Source organism: Bidens hawaiensis, unplaced genomic scaffold, assembly GCF_021521415.1.
Source record: "Bidens hawaiensis isolate Kalapana, Puna unplaced genomic scaffold, B.hawaiensis_p1.1 tig00020455_1, whole genome shotgun sequence".
NCBI lineage: Eukaryota > Viridiplantae > Streptophyta > Magnoliopsida > Asterales > Asteraceae > Bidens > Bidens hawaiensis.
The window spans coordinates 218227-234863 of record NW_027493126.1 but is presented as its reverse complement, the minus strand read 5'-3'; the positions used below and the strand labels follow the sequence as shown (position 1 = coordinate 234863).

At 34.9% G+C, this 16637-nt stretch overlaps 1 protein-coding gene and 1 pseudogene across 1 annotated transcript; one reads left to right on the top strand and one right to left on the bottom strand.

The window, feature by feature from the left end:
• Window positions 1-2835: 2835 nt before the first annotated feature.
• LOC143560846 (pectate lyase) lies at window positions 2836-4694 on the bottom strand. Its single transcript, XM_077049052.1, has 3 exons — window positions 3681-4694; window positions 3449-3587; window positions 2836-3307 (listed from the first exon to the last, which is right to left on the bottom strand). Exons 1-3 carry the CDS (start codon window positions 4535-4537, stop codon window positions 3086-3088), a joined length of 1218 nt encoding a protein of 405 aa, XP_076905167.1. The 5' UTR covers window positions 4538-4694; the 3' UTR covers window positions 2836-3085.
• Window positions 4695-13943: 9249 nt separating this feature from the next.
• Window positions 13944-16208, top strand: LOC143560844 (protein LOW PHOTOSYNTHETIC EFFICIENCY 1, chloroplastic pseudogene; annotated as a pseudogene).
• The last annotated feature ends 429 nt before the right edge of the window (window positions 16209-16637 follow it).

Below are 16637 nucleotides of genomic sequence, written 5' to 3'. Positions count from 1 at the left end.
TTAAACTTTTAATTATAGATACCGTTTTCATAAAAATATATATAATTTCTTTTAAGAAAAAATAATTTCAGACCCATCGGAGTGTCAGGTTGGAGGCGGCCGACCGCCCTGTCCTCCTTGAAAGTTGGCCCTTTTTGTGGTCAAACTATGGATATACATACCATCAATGGTGATTGACCAATTTATAAAGTCAATGAGTAGTCATATTATCAACTTGCAATTGTTGAAAGGTAGTAGTAAATCAAAGTCTTATTACATTAATTTTTAAGAGTAGTTTGTATGGATAAAACAAATCCCATATTTCTCTCCTAATTTATATCTACACCTCACACATATCTCTTATTTCTTATCATTCATTTTGTAAACAAGTTTAAATCATTTTCATCCAAATTACATTATATGAATAATCACTCTTTAACCACATTCAAAACTTGAGAAACTAATGCAATTTTCAAATTTCCAAACTTTCAAATAAAACATCTCATTTCCGCGCAAAATGGCACGTCTAATGGTACTTCTCGCTCTCGTTTCCATTGCGATCATCGGCTTTGTCACCGCAGCCGATTCACCAACAAGTTCCCCGAAAACATCACCACCAAGCGGTTCCCCAAAGGGATCAACACCATCGCCATCCGCCCCACCTAAACCATCCAATGCCCCGTCTCCATCCAATGGTTCCCCGGCTAGTTCTCCACCCGCGTCTTCACCCATCACAAGTAGTGATGGCTCATCACGTAGCCCGTCTGCGGTTGAATCCACGGCTAGCCCACCAGCACCCGATTCGGATGCTGGTGCAACAGAAGCCGCTGATGCTCCGGATTCTGAAGAAGCCGAAGCACCAGAGGGCGAGGATTTAGACGCCGAACTTGAAGAGGACGCCGCGCATGCCTTGAAGGCGTCTATCATGTCCGGTGCGTTTGCCATTGCAGGATTTTTCTTCTTCTAGATTATGATTAATGTGATACAATGCATGTAAAAAAGGATTATGATCTTACAAGTTTAGGAAACATATGAAGTATGTAAATGGAAAACCAACATTGGTAAGTTATTATAGTTTAATTCTTTTCATTCATGTTATGTGGGTCAAATTGAACCTAATGATTCATAAGATTTTGGGATTTTGCATGCATGAAACTAAAAATGTATATTACATCCGAATTTTGAATATCCGAAAATTTCATATTTAATATCTTATAAAAGATTACAAAAAACTTAAATAAAGTTATTTCGGATATATGAAATAATAATTCAGATTATTTTCCAAAAGTTATTTGTTTATTTATGTTTTTCTTTATCAAGGAAGTATAATTGTTCAAAAGCTTGGGACTAGCTCGAGAAAAGCTCGTTTAATATTGAATCAAGCGAGTCGAGTTTAAACTCATGTAAGCACGCTCGTTGGCTCACTCATTATTCATTAACTAACTCGTCTAAATTAAAGCACAAATTTTCATATACGCAAAAAAAACATGTCTTGTAATATTGCCTGTAACAATTTGCTAAGACGACAATAAGACAACTTATCCACGGCATTTATATTGCCTGTAACAATTTGCCTAAGCCCACACTAGCTAGGCTTAAAAGCATTTGTATTGGGGCGTTTCCTACCCTTTTATTTGTTCAAAACGCCTCAAACACCATTGGTCCATTACGCATATAGGCGTATTCGAGCAAAGGGCGTTGGGTGTAGAAGAAGAAAGGTCCCACCATTTTCTTTAACCAATTTAACTGTTTTCAAATTTCAACCAATCCCCATCACCACATCACCTCTCATGCATCTTTAGTTAATTAATTTATACAATTAATTTTTTTAATTATATTGCATCGGTGAAACCATTACGCATATTTTGGAGACATTGTTTTTACTTGCGTAACATTGACGCGACGTGACGGAACGTTTATCACTATCATTGCGATTTACAAACGTACATGAGAAAAAAATTGCAAAATCCGATCTAATTTATCGTAACGTGGCCCTACATGAGGGTGTAGGATATAAAACAATTATTACTTCTAGAATTGAAGCAAAGTAAAGCATGAGTGTGTACTTGCATGCACCTTAATTATGGTTTTCGAAATCTCGTGGTCTAATGGGCCATACCGCATGATTGACGGGTCCGATAGCTAAACTTCATAAACGTTTTCTTACTTTTATTACTTTTTTAGATATAAATATCCCCAAAATTGTGGAGAAAACAAATATTAAAAAATGCAAAACGGTAGACTATTAAAATATTTTACTTATACTATTTATAAGTTAAGTATTATAAGTAAATCATATTGCATTATTGCTTGTTAAATATATTTTACTAAGAGATTTACGAATCATTAATCTTAAAAGTTAAAACAAATAACACCAATTACTAATTATATGTAGAAACCTATGTATTACATGCGTTAAATAAATCAAACCTGATGTAAACCAGCTGTTTCTAATGAGGATTTGTATGTTGCGTGTGATCAGCCGTTGGTGTAATAAGAAATAATTAATATTAAAGAATTATAAAAAAATATTACTCTCTCCGTCCCATTATAAGTGTTCTGGTTTGATTTTTCAAGTCTTTATTGTTTAACTTTGACCGGTAATATTTTTGTTTGTGTTATATAATACTTTATGGAAAATATATGAATGGATTGATAATTATATTTAGTTATTTAAATTTTATGAATCATTATCACATAATACGAGTGAGACGGAAAACAAAAATCTAAACTTCACTGGAAGTTGACGCATACGAACCCATCTTATTTAATATAATAATTATATAATTATAATATAATAAGATAATCATTGTGATTTCCCTACTTTCATGTTTGACAGGCATAAAGTTTGAAAAATAAATTCGTGTACACGAAATAGGAAACTTTGGCCTAAAATGAAGCATTGATTGGCGGAAATTAGATAAATAATAGATATTCATTTGGTCAACTCTTTTGCACTTAACTTCTTGATCCATATGAAAAACTCAACTTGATTCATATGCAACCAAGCACAAAGGTTGACATTTTAATCAACAAGTAACAAAAACATAGAACAAGAAAAAAAAACTTGAAATGCAACATTGCTAGATATAGCTATAATCCAGAATCAACAACGAGATCCTTTTCTACAAGGGAGCGCGCCGGCTGATCGAGTAATCGACCCCACAAGTGTAGATGGTCTGCCACTTAAACTCAATGCTCTTGCATAAGATGAAGAAGCCCCTCCACCTGATTCTCTAAAATACGCGCCATTTAACATTAGATCCCCTTCTGACCTCCAATTCCAGTTCTTCCATTCGCTTTCTGGTGCACTCTCGTGTTTTGTCACCTATACATTCATTAAATCTTTGATAAATGTAATGTACAAACATTTTAAACAATCTCACTTTCTTTTATATATTTGTATGCATGTATATGTCTATTATGTATAAATGTATAATGTATAATGTATATGTATATGTATGCATACCTCTTTGTCAAATCTTGTATTGGGTGCCAAAAATCTATTGCCTTGGCTATATATGGTAGGTGATGCACTACCACCAATTGCATACATTTCCCAATGTGTATAGTCATTGTTCACCACATGAAAATACCCATGTCTACATCTGCAATATTTCACATTCAAAAGTCAAAAACTTAACAATTAAACATATATCAAGTACTTCTTAAATGTCACTTAATATTGTAACTACTTTTACCTTGGCATTCTTTGAACAAGACCTTCACCAAAATGGTTAAATGCAATGGTAACTTGCATGTTCTTATCTTGTGTATAACTATCACTATGTCCCAATAACATGACCTTATCATGATGTGTCATGTAATTGTTAGAAATTGTAATGGCTGTGGATCCATGTATGGCATCAATGAGTCCATCATGACAATTAGACAATGAACAATGATCAACCCATATGTTTTTGCTAGCAAAAATGGATATCCCATCACCATCAGATTGTGTCCACCATCCTGAATGATGTGGTGAGTTTCTAATATTACCATTGCCAGCCTGCTTACAATCATGTATATGAATGCCATGTATGATAATATTAGTAGCATCATGTATGGTGATGCATGGACCATTACCAATATGCACATTCACACCCCTACCATCAATAGTCTTGAATGAGTTCATCACAAGTTCTTGACGTAATTGAATCACCATGTCGCGTTTAAATATGATCCATAACGGTTCGTCTTGAATAACAGCATGCCTTAGGGTCCCGGGAACAGGGTTTACTGGATTATCATTCCCGGGATCTGTGACAACGTATATCCTCCCATTTCGCCCACCCATCGCATTCTTTCCAAACCCAATGGCACAGTCAGCTAAACGCTGGCGATTGTTAGCCCAGTTAGGGTCACAACGCCAGCAGTCGTCAATAGGGTTACCTGTCCCACAGGACAGGTACCCCAAGTTCCTCCTGGAAGCATTAATGCTCCGGTGGACTTCATTTACTATGGAATCCGGAGTTTGATGGTTTGGTGATGAAGAAGAAGCAATTATGGCTAGTGAAGAAAGCAAGAAGAGTGTTAATGGCACATAAGTGGTGGCCATTGGAAGATTGGAGTTAGAACTTAGAAGGTAGGATGAGAGTAAAGTGTATGTTGCATATGGTGTTATATAGTGATAATGGGACCGTGATAAATGGCGTAATTAGTTTTGGGATTGAAGGAAAGTAGAGGTTAAAATATTCTTGGAGTTCTCACTTGCGGTGGTTTATTCGGTTAGGGTTTGAGCTTTTAAATAGTACTTTTAGGTCAACATGTGAATACTTATTATATTTTAACTAACTTAATAATAGTATATAGAAAAGGCTTCAGTTTTAGCCTAGGTCCTTCAACTTCAAAAACTATGTAATTGTTTCTCACTTTTCATTTTCTTGCGGTTTTAGTTCTTTAAAGTTTAAACGCATTTAAGTTGTTTGTTGTGAGCCTTTTATCAAGCGTCATAGGCTAGGTCAGCAACCATAAAAGGCGCCAAGCCACACCACCACCTAGTTATTGTTAGCCATCCATTTTTAACCTTCACGCGCCATTCCTATGGCGGCACCATCTCTTGTTTGTGAGTGGGGTCCACCTCAAACTCACAAACACGTGGAAACACACACACACATACAAATTTATATACTTTTTATTACGTTTTTATTTATTTAAGATATTGGTTAACCAAGTCAACTCACAACGCTTAAATTAATGGGTGACAAGTTATTGCAAAACAATGTCAAGTATTTTCTAACAATACATGACAAAGGTGTAAACTCTTATACTCAGAAGGGGGGGGGGGGTGTTCTACTCTGTTTTAGAAAGATTATTGGATATGGAATTTTCGTCTTAGAGATCGATTCCCAAGGTTATTCTTTTGCTCTTGGTGATAAAGATTAAAGACTATTGTGTCAACAATCGACAGTGGATAGAATGATAGATGACGGTTTGTGGGAATGGAGGCGATCCCACAGGCAGGTTGGTCTTGTTACAAGAACAATGATTAGAAGGGAACATGCATAACCAAGTGTTTGGTTAATCGTCTCGTCTCTTGTAATTTGTAAAGAGAGATGGGACAAGTAAAGAACCATATACAAAAACTAAGATTATGAAATCAAACAAATGCTAGGTGGTTATGATTAAACTTACAAAGCCGCCAAATAAATGCCGTGGAATAATAAATTTATAACTAGTTTTAGTTAGAATACAAAATAATGAGATGTGGTCCTACCATTCCAAGGAATTTGTAGAGGGATGTCAGGTTACATGTGGCACTAAAAAAAACAATGACATCTAGAAGGATAAAATTGATTTTGGTTGTTTCCTGTTTGTCTTATGTATCGATATAAACGCTATCTTTTAATGAAATACATAATAATCGAATTAAAATCTAATTTCGTTAACGGTTATGATTTTAGGTTTAAAAACCAGGGTTGTTGATCCATCTTATATTATTATACTAGCATAATTTTTTTAACAGCAAACTTTTACTTCTATTCTACTTTACACAGATTATTCTAATTTACTCCCGCCCAAACCCAAATATCTGTATTGATAATTTCATTTAAATTTTAAAATGTGTTGTTTATACTTTTTTTTTCTGTCTAATTATGATTTTTAACAAATAAAAAAGGTCATTAACATCACGGTAACAGTAAAAGTAACATGGCTCTTTTATTTCGAGTGGTATACTATCATGAGACCCACTAGTTTGACTCTTGCCAACAAAAACAACTTTGGTTTTTAATATGTCGGTGCTTTATTAAAGTTAACAAACATGTGAATAACAATAGAATAAATGTAATAGGTTTTTTTTTTACATTGGAGTGATATGAGGTTTCCGTCATGTGATTTGTTTAAATATATGGTTTTAGTCTAATAGTTTCAAATGTGTTATTTTCGTCTATGTGGCTTCATTTCACTTGCAATTAAACCCGAATTCATTACCCACATTAAGTATGGTCGTTAAACTCATCAATGTGCCCCTCACTTGAGGGGAAATTTTGTCCTTTTTCTCACCAAATACACCTCAGTCCCTCACGTGAGGGGGTTGCGAAGTAAGAAATCTTACATCGTTATAGCTTTGTCAAATATTAAACTATAAGGATCAACACGTTCAATCAGGCCCAACCCGTAGAGTGAGGTAGGGAGGCCGACAACCCAAGGCCCAATATGTTTTAGGGCCCGCAAATTTTTCCGCATTTATTATGTAATGCATAAACCTCTTTAAACTAATTAACAACTAGTTTAAATGGTAAAAACCTCTTCCATTATACAAGATTCTCAGTTACTAAACTTATCGATAAAAGCCTATTCGTTTATAACTCCTCACGAGTTTTACTTTTAGTCACACTATTTTTATTTTTTTATTATTTAAAGAAAAAAGGCTTTTGATTTATAAAAAAAAGGTTATTAGATGTATTCAAATTAGATCATTGCTACAATCCTTTTATTTTGTTAATTATCGTCGTAATATTGACTTTTTTATTTTTAGGGCTCATTTTTCTCATTCGCCCCGAGCCTTTGAATCCTTAAGGATTCTCGGGGACAACCCTACGTCCACTAAATTCTCCATTAACAAAATGTAACTTGTTTGTCATTGAGAGTGCAACAATAATTAGTGATAGTGACAGTGATAGATTTTTTCAACTACCGTAACCAAAACCAAAACAGACTCGGGTGAAAATATGTGCAAAAATGAAACTAAATTAAAAAGAAAAAAAATAATATTATAAGAACCCTATCTACAATTCTAACTCCTTAATCTCTAATTAGTTATTTAACTTACTCTTTTTTCTTTTAGTAATATATGATACTTATTATAATTTTACCATTCATGTAAAATGATATTAACTAGAATTCTAGAAACGAAATATATAAATTATGAACTCGTGATGAAGGTCAATTCCGAATTAGGTAACGTGGGATGGAAAATATATGGGGTAAATCACAATGAAAATGAAGCCGATTATAAAATATATATGACATATATGAATACAAAGAAGTTGTCCGATTATGACTTATTTATCATGGATCCAAGTTTGTTAATCTTATCGATTTTGCTATTATCATATAGAGAGAAAATTGTTGATGTACTTCGTGATGCTAGCATCTTGCTAGTGTAAAATTTAACGAAGTATTTTGTTGATCATTTAAAAAAAATAAATATAATTTTTAAAGTATTCAAAAGTCGGTGATATATATATTTTTGTCATTTTCCTTAAAACCATTCAACATAAGCGAGCATTTTTTTATCGTGTATCATTTTATCACCTTTTTTCATCAACGAGCAAACATTTCAAATATTTATAGATACGTTCTTTGGACAATGTTCATTACATTATCATCATTCACGGAATTGACGACATAAACTCATTTCTTGGCAAAGATGACTCATCGGTTCGGTTTGTATACAATGCGGTACGGTACTCGTGATACCTCCATTCGCAAAAGCAACTCTTGACGAATCCAAAAAAAATATTATCATGAGAGCTAGAATTTTTTTTAAGTGGGTTTTCTGTCACTATATATAAAAAAATTTCGGTCTGGTTCGGGTCAAGTCTCATAAGAAAATATAAAATTAAATTTTAAACAATATAATAATTAAATTAGCAGCAAGTTTTAATATACTCAAGTATTTTAGCAAGTAACTAACTGATAAATCATATAAGTTAAATATAGTCTAATCGACTAATAATAATATGTCTAGCACATGATCAACTAACTAATAAGGTAAAATTTAGAGTAAAAGTATAAAAATATAAAAAAAAGAATGACTGAATTGAGGATACGCTATCAATGGGTTTTCAGTAATTCAGTGCCACACGAATGCTTCTCGGCTTCTCAAAATTAGCAACATTGTTCCAGTCTGGCCGAGAATTGAAAGAATTCGTAATGACGTGAGAGAGTACGCTGATGTGTAAGAAAGTTTAATAACTTACATATAATAAACAGTAGAAATTAAAGGACTAGTCTTGCAATACTTGAAAGTTGTAAGGGTCATTCTTGTAACTAAATAACGAACGGTTGGTTGGTTGGTTGTTGTGCTTAACCACCGTTTGAGCTAATAAACGATAGGCAAAAGTTTGGATATTCTCTCTCCGTTTTCTCTATCCTCTCTATTACTTATCATAACGGAATTTTGGGTGTTAATGAGTTTTTTTTCCGTGAGATTACTCCATAGAAAACTAATCAATTTTGAAAGTTGTTATAATTGGGTCATTGATAAAAACTTTTGTTTCAATCAGGACATTAAATTTTCATTTTTATTTCAATCCTAGATATTTTACCTGGATAATGTAGGTTTTTTTTTTTATTTTTCAATGTTTTAACTTTGCATAATAACTTTTAAAGATTGCGAAAATGAGTAAAAATGCGAAATATAATTTTAAAATTCCGAAAATTGCAAAAAAAAGTTCGGAAAATTGCAAAAATTGAACGAAAAAAAAGCAAAAATATTCAAAAATTGTTTTGAAAAATTGCAATAAATTACAATCTTTTTAGTTATATTGTTATTAGAGATGGCAAATGGGTTGTGTTGGGTTGGGTCGAAACGGGTCACTTAAAAAAAGAGTTGTTTTGGTTCGGATTGGAACGAGTTAGGGTCAACAGGTTCGGGTTAGAACGGGTCAAGGTCGGAACGGGTCAAAAGGGGTTTCGGGTCAGTTTTTTTATGACCAATGAATCAGCGCGTTTTCAACACGTTACAGCTCGCTTTAACAGCAAAAGCTTGTTTAAGCGATTTTTTCAGTTCGTTTAAGCCCTTAACAGCTCGTCTAAGCGATTTTTCAGTTCGTTTCAGCACCTAACAGCTCGTTTAAGCGATTTTTCAGCTCGTTTCTGCACCTAACAGCTCGTTTAAATGTTTTTTCAGTTCGTTTCAGCACCTAACAGCTCGTTTAAACGTTTTTTCAGTTCGTTTCAGCACCTAACAGCTCGGTTAAACGATTTTTCACTTCGTTTCAGCACCTAACAACTCGTTTAAGCGATTTTTCAGTTCGTTTCAGCACCTAACAGCTCGTTTAAACGTTTTTTCAGTTCGTTTCAGCACCTAACAGCTCGGTTAAACGATTTTTTAGTTCGTTTTAGCACTTAACAGCTCGTTTCAGCACGGTTTGACCAAAATGGGTTGTTTTGGTTCGGGTCGGAACGAGTTTTTGTTCGGGTCGGAACGGGTTAGGGTCAACAAGTTCGGGTCAGAACGGGTCCGAGTCGGAATGGGTTCCACTCGGAAAGGTCAAAACGGGTTTCGGGTAAAAAAATCTAGATTACCTTTTATCAGTGAAACATTGAAAATTTTTTAAAAAAACCTAGATTACCTGTTATCCAGGTAAAATATCTAGAATTGGAAGAAAAATGAAAATTCAATTACCTGATTGGAACAAAAGTTTTTATCAGTGACCTGATTGAAACAACTTTCAAAGTTGGTTACTATTTTATAGAGTAACCCCTTTTTTTCCGTTTACAACTTCCGAATTCACAAATTTCATGTCTAATTTTGACTTTTATGCTTGTTTGGTAACAAATAGTGTTCCAAGTGTTTTTCAAAATTTGTTAAGACAATTGATTAATTTCCATTACACCCTAAATTGTGGTGGTTTTATTTGACTTTGAATTAAATGTGCATTGTATAACCTTTCACTTTCAATCCAGTGCACTTTTTCTACCATTCTTTTTCTTTCGTTTTTTGATGCATCAATCAGGGATTCATACTTTGGTAATCACGTTACACATTGTAAAATTAAACATATTTATATAACATAGATTCAAGCAATTATAGTTGGGAACGTTATATTTAAAAAATGTCCTATTGATCACTTATTTACTATACGTGTTTAGATTTATAACGATCATTTTTGGCTTGATCATCTTACGCCTAGTCCCCAGGGCATACGTCTCGAGATCTCATCTAATATTTTGCTGTGGGGCCCGCAGATTGCCAAAGTATCAAGCGCGGAGTATCTTAACTCCTTTAAGACATTAATACTGAGACTCGTACCTAAGTACATAACTATTCATATCTTCGTGCCAATGGTGGGTATATAATTAAATAAAGAGTAAATTGCGGTTTTCATTCACGTGGTATGTTCAAATCTGCAGTTTTAGTCCAATAGTTTCAAATTTGTGATTATCATCCATGTGGTTTTCTTTCACTTGCAATTAAACTCTACCCCACTAACTCCGTTAAGTCTGGTCATTAAGCACACAACGTGCATCTCATGTGAGGGGCAGTTTTGTCATTTTTCTCCCAAAATAAACCCCAACACTAATTCGCAAGCCATCTCACGTGAAGGGCTGAGGTTTATTTGGGGAGAAAAAGGACAAAACGACCACTCATGTGAGGTGCACGTTGATGGGTTTAACGACAAGATTTAACGGGGTTATTAGGGTCGGGTTTAATTGCAAGTGAAAAGAAACCACATGGACGATAATCACAAATTTCAAACTACTAGACTAAAACCGCAGATTTGGACAAACCATATAGACAAAAACCGCAGCTTACTCTTAAATAAAATAAATTTAATAAGTTGTAAATTTCCTCAACATTTGACCCACGACTCCACGAGGGCCACGAAGATTTGAAAAGAAAGACAGCCCACTTTGTTAATGGGTCAACCAAGTTGTAGTATTAATGGCCCAATCCAATTCACAGTCTTTAAAAACTAATTAACTTATTGTGATATATGAGGTAAAAATAGTATATGATCAAATCATTGTTAGGAGTCATATTGCCTTAATTTGACACAAAAAGCAAAAACAAAAAAAGTTTGGAGGTAGTACCGGAGTTAAGTTGGTTACTTGACCAGAAAATTCCATTGTGAACTAATTAGGCTATGCATTTTGGACAAACTAGCATGTTCTAGTTAAAACGTCATGTAATTGCAACATAGCAGTAGATTTTTTAACTAGCTTAGCAATTAAGTTGGGCGTTCACAACTAGTTATAAAGTGAAGGAAACAATAAAACAAAAAAAAACAAAAAAACTTAATTGGTTGATGGGTGGTCCCATCTCTTTCTTCTCTATTTAACTAGCCCTATCGACTCTTTAAAAAACGCCCCCAACATTAACACCCCTAACACGGTATAACCGGTGTTAAATCATCTTAATTTTATTAATTATTTTACTAAATGTGGTTAAAAGACTAAAATATCCTCAAATGCATTGCTAATAATTAAAGTCAATGAATGTATTTAACGTCCATCTATCAAAAGAACACATTACGTGACAAATCCTACACATCTAAACCTTTTCTTTCAATCACCAAAGACTCGTATAACTTGAACCATCTAACAAATAAATCACCCTTTCGTAAAAGAACAGAACGTGATGATTTAACTCATCTACCTAGAAGGAAATCTACAGTTAAAGAAACTTTGCTTAACCTAAAGCAAATTGCTTAATATGAGACTCGAATCTACGACCTCCTATTAGAAAAACCAAGGAGACACCCATTGACTTTTGGTTAAATTAATTGATGTGCTTGAAGTAGTTAAATAATTATTAACTAAAAATAAACTAATCTAGACACTAAGTAATACTCTAGACCCTTAAACTACTAACCGGCAAGTGAACCGGTCGACTCTAGTACAGCTAAGTAAGTCCGGATATCGAACCCACGAGACTCTTTAAATTACGAAACTAGCAAATTAGACTCAACTACAAGACACGACTATTTATTAATAATATTTGAGGGGGATTTTAAAACTAATTAATTAAAACTCTAATAATAATTAACTAATGATTACTTTGATTAAATTATTAATAAACTAATTAATATAATAATAAAACAAACCCTAATTATTAGAATAATAATAAAACATAATCATTACTTATTAATTAATTAATAAAACTTACACCCTAATTAATTTTAACTAATAAACAATTTAGAAAACTTGGATTAATTCAGATGATTAAAATAACTACCCAGGCCGGAATCCCCAAAGTTACGGTTATTAATTTAAATGGAAAAACGCAAGTTATGGAACCGGGATCATAAGATAGACCCTTGACAGAAAACCCGAACAGGACCCTTGAACTTCAAGAAGACGCCTATGGATTTCTAATAAGTTTTAAGATTCACCAGTTTTATATTAAACTTCCTTACGGTTATTTAATTGCTTATGTCTAAGTATCTTTTATGACGAAAACCTACCTTATAGCGCGGAATTCAAAAGATAGCAAAGCAAACCCAATCAATTTAATAGACTAAGCTGACAATCAAATCTAGACGGACTCCTTACGAAGAACTAAATCTAGCAATCCCGACAAGCAAAGATCTATTAATAGCCTATCACTTTACAGCTTTTTAGACTATCAGCTCACTTTTATTTGTTTAATTGATTTTATTATTTCTATGATCTTAATCGATATCAATCATAAACTAGTCAAGAACACACAGTAAATGACCTAACAAAACCCTATCATATGAAACAATCAACAAGGGCAATGTGAAACAATAAATTCAAGTAAACAAAACCAAGCAATCATACGCATCAACTAAATAAAACTCAACCGTTTACTTAGAACATAATATCCATAACGAAACGAAAATTCAAATAAAATCAAACCGAACTAAGGTTCATCACGACCTAGGCAGTCTATGGAATTTAGCCTAGCATATTAAAATCTAAATCAAACAACACAAATAATAACGAAAACATGGTGAACGTGTAAGAAACGGGGAATCGAAGATGATAAAACCCGTAAACTCGAACGTGAACGTGTAACTCTTCACCGGATGTTCTCTCGCCTTCAAAATCACCAACAAACGCGTAAAATAGCTCCAAGAACTCTCCAAAATCGGCTGGTGGCTTTCAGGTTATGTCAGGTTTAAGTTAAAGGTGTTTAAATAGCGAAAACAAGGCCCGACATTAAGCAAAAACGAATTAAAAACCCATCAGCAGCCCCTAGGCGCCGCGCTAAGGGCATTTAGCCTTCCCCCCTTCGCACGGCGCGACTTGCTTCTCCAAGAGGGCCGGTCAGACCGGCCCGGTCTGACCGGTTCTCTGTTCTGGTTCTTCCTGATGCGTTCCGGATCTCCGTTTCGGCTCGTTTTAGCTCGTTTTTCGCCCTTTTTAATCACGATCAAATCCGGGAACCTACGACACACAAAAACGTTAGTAGTATACAAATCTTGACTAAAAACGAACAAAAAAGATTAAAATATTAAATAAAATAAACAAGGGAAACATATATATTTTAGCATTATATCATTAATCTAAACTAACAATACAAAATTATTATTATTTTTTTAAATAATTCTCAAATAAAGCCCATATTATCTTCCTATTAAAAAAAAAACAATTTTTATCAAATTTTTATCAAATTTTGTCTACTGTCCATTTGAAAGGCTGTAAACTGGCCAGCAAACACCATACCATACATACACAACTAAACTACATCACCAACACCAACTATCCAACATCAAACTGAACGCTCTTTTAACACTTTCAATTATTATTATTATTATTATTATTATTATTATTATTATTATTATAATCCTCTGCTCAATCTCAAGGTACTACAAACCCTAACCTTATATTATTCATTTCATCCTCTAATATAATAATAAACCATGATATCATCATATCAATAAATTAGTGAAAAAAATAATATGCAAAGTTTAAGTGTCTCCCCATCAAAAACTGACTGTTTATTAAATTACAAATCCACCCCTCATTTAAGTACAAATCATAGGGCTTTTAGGGGTTTTAGAGGTTTTAGAAATCAATATGTTTGCAGATGCTCTAAGGTTAATATTTATCCGATTTTCGGGTCGAAACGCAGCCCGTTTGATTCGTCAGTTGTCCCGTTAGCTTTAGCATTTGAAGAACAAGTAGTTGTGAGTAAAAGTGAGTTGAATTCAGATAAAGTTGTTAATAATATTGATTCCATTGAACCCGGTGAAACTAGAGGGAAACGAGTCGATACACGCGCGTTAGCGTTGAGTTTACGGGCTGCAACAACCGCAGACGATGTGGAAACCGTTCTCGGTGGGAATATGGATATTCCACTTCAGGTTTACAGTACGATAATTCGGGCTTTTGGGAAGGAGAAACAGGTCGATGCAGCTATTGCTCTTGTTGAGTGGCTGAAACGAAAGACGCCTGGGCCGAATCTGTTTATATATAACAGTGTACTCGGTGCGATAAAACAAGCCGAAGCGTTTAATCATGTTGAAAACGTTAAGAATGATATGATTGCAAACGGTGTGTCACCGAATGTGGTAACTTACAACACGTTAATGGGGATCGCGTTAGCGCAAGGTGACGAAACGAAAGGTTTAGAGATTTTTAACGAGATAAAAACGAAGGGGTTATCGCTGTCTCCCGCTTCGTATTCCACTGCGTTGTTGGCTTATAGACGAATGGAAGACGGGTTCGGGGCTTTGGATTTTTATGTCGGGTTTAGAAAGAGTTATGAAAAGGGTGAAGTCGGGGGAAGTAATAATAATAAGAATAAGAATAAGAATGAAGATTGGGAAACCGAGGCGAAGAAGTTAGAGGATTTCGTGGTACGAATATGTTACCAAGTGATGCGTAGATGGTTAGTAAACGGTGACGATTCGAGTCAGAAAGTGTTGAGGTTGTTAACTTGTATGGACCAGGCGGGTCTGCAAACGGGCCGGTCCGAACATGAAAAGCTCATATGGGCCTGCACCCGTGACGATCATTACACGGTTGCTAAAGAGTTGTATAACCGGATACGTGAAAACGGGTCGGATATCAGCTTATCGGTTTGCAACCATGTGATTTGGTTACTCGGTAAAGCTAAGAAATGGTGGGCTGCGCTCGAAATATACGAGGATTTGCTCGATAAAGGACCGAAACCGAATAATATGTCGTATGAATTAATAGTTTCACATTTCAACTTTTTGTTAACTGCTGCTAGGAAAAAGGGGATTTGGAAATGGGGGATTCGGTTACTCGATAAAATGCAAGAAAAAGGGTTGAAACCCGGGAGTAAAGAATGGAACTCGGTTTTGATCGCGTGTTCGAAAGCTTCCGAGCCGACGGCTGCGATTCAAATATTCACTCGAATGATCGAAAACGGTGAAAAACCGACAATAATATCTTACGGGGCGCTGTTAAGTGTTTTGGAGAAGGGGAAACTTTACGATGAAGCGCTTCGGGTTTGGAAACATATGGTTAAAATGGGGGTGGAACCGAACGCGTACGCGTATACGATCATGGCCTCGGTTTACGCAGCGCAGGGGAAGTTTAATATTGTTGAGTCAATTATTCGTGAAATGGCGGGTTCGGGGGTTGAGTTGAGTGTGGTAACTTTTAATGCGATAATAACCGCGTGTGCGAGGAATGACGCGGGTGGTCCCGCTTACGAGTGGTTTCAACGAATGGAGGTTGAGAAGGTTGAACCGAATGAGGTGTCGTATGAGATGTTAATCGAGGCGCTTGTGAACGATGGGAAACCGAAGCTGGCATATGATATGTTTTTGAAGGCTCAGGTTAACGGGTTGAGGTTATCGGCGAAGGCTTATGATACGGTTGTTCAGGCGACAATCCACGGTGGTGTGACGGTTGATTTGAGCTTGCTAAACTCTCCGCCGCCACCACCACCACCGCCACCGGAAGAAGGTGGTGGTTCATAAGAGTACATTGTTTGAGATGAATCAAGAGTACATTTTATAAATGACTAGTGTATCAATAAAAATCTATGTTTGGTTTTTTTGAGCCTCTTTATTGTTTATTTGTTAGATGATTTAATTAGAAGGATTGATTTATGTGACAAAACAATACCATTGTAAAAATGTTGTCTTTTACTTTTGAGTTTAAAAACAGAATCGAAAATACAGGCAAAGAAATAATCAGAACCGAATCCTCGGCAATTCGGTTTTGTTTTAATTTGCTTGAGTAAACTGTCAAAATCGTCTTTAAAGTTTAGGGGTGGGCAAGAAACTGATAAAACCGATTCGAAACCGAGAAGTTGAAAAATCCAAACCGAAACAAAAACCAGATGGTTTGGTTTTATGTTTTTGTAAAAACCGAACTAACGGTTCGGTTTTATTAGCTTGAGTAAACTGCTAAAATCAACCCTAAGGTTTAGGGGTGGGCAAGAAAGAAAAAACCGATCTGAAATCGAAAAATTGAAAAATCCAAACCGAAACAAAAACCAGACGGTTTGGTTTTATGTTTTTGTAAAAGCCGAACTAACG

Bases quoted from the DNA above. Each gene is read 5' to 3' on its own strand.
- LOC143560846 (XM_077049052.1), bottom strand. From the start codon at position 4,537: ATGGCCACCACTTATGTGCCATTAACACTCTTCTTGCTTTCTTCACTA. The intron at 3,588-3,680 runs GTAAAAGTAGTT...GAAATATTGCAG, and splicing joins CTTGTTCAAAGAATGCCAAG to ATGTAGACATGGGTATTTTC. The intron at 3,308-3,448 runs GTATGCATACAT...ATGAATGTATAG, and splicing joins ATACAAGATTTGACAAAGAG to GTGACAAAACACGAGAGTGC.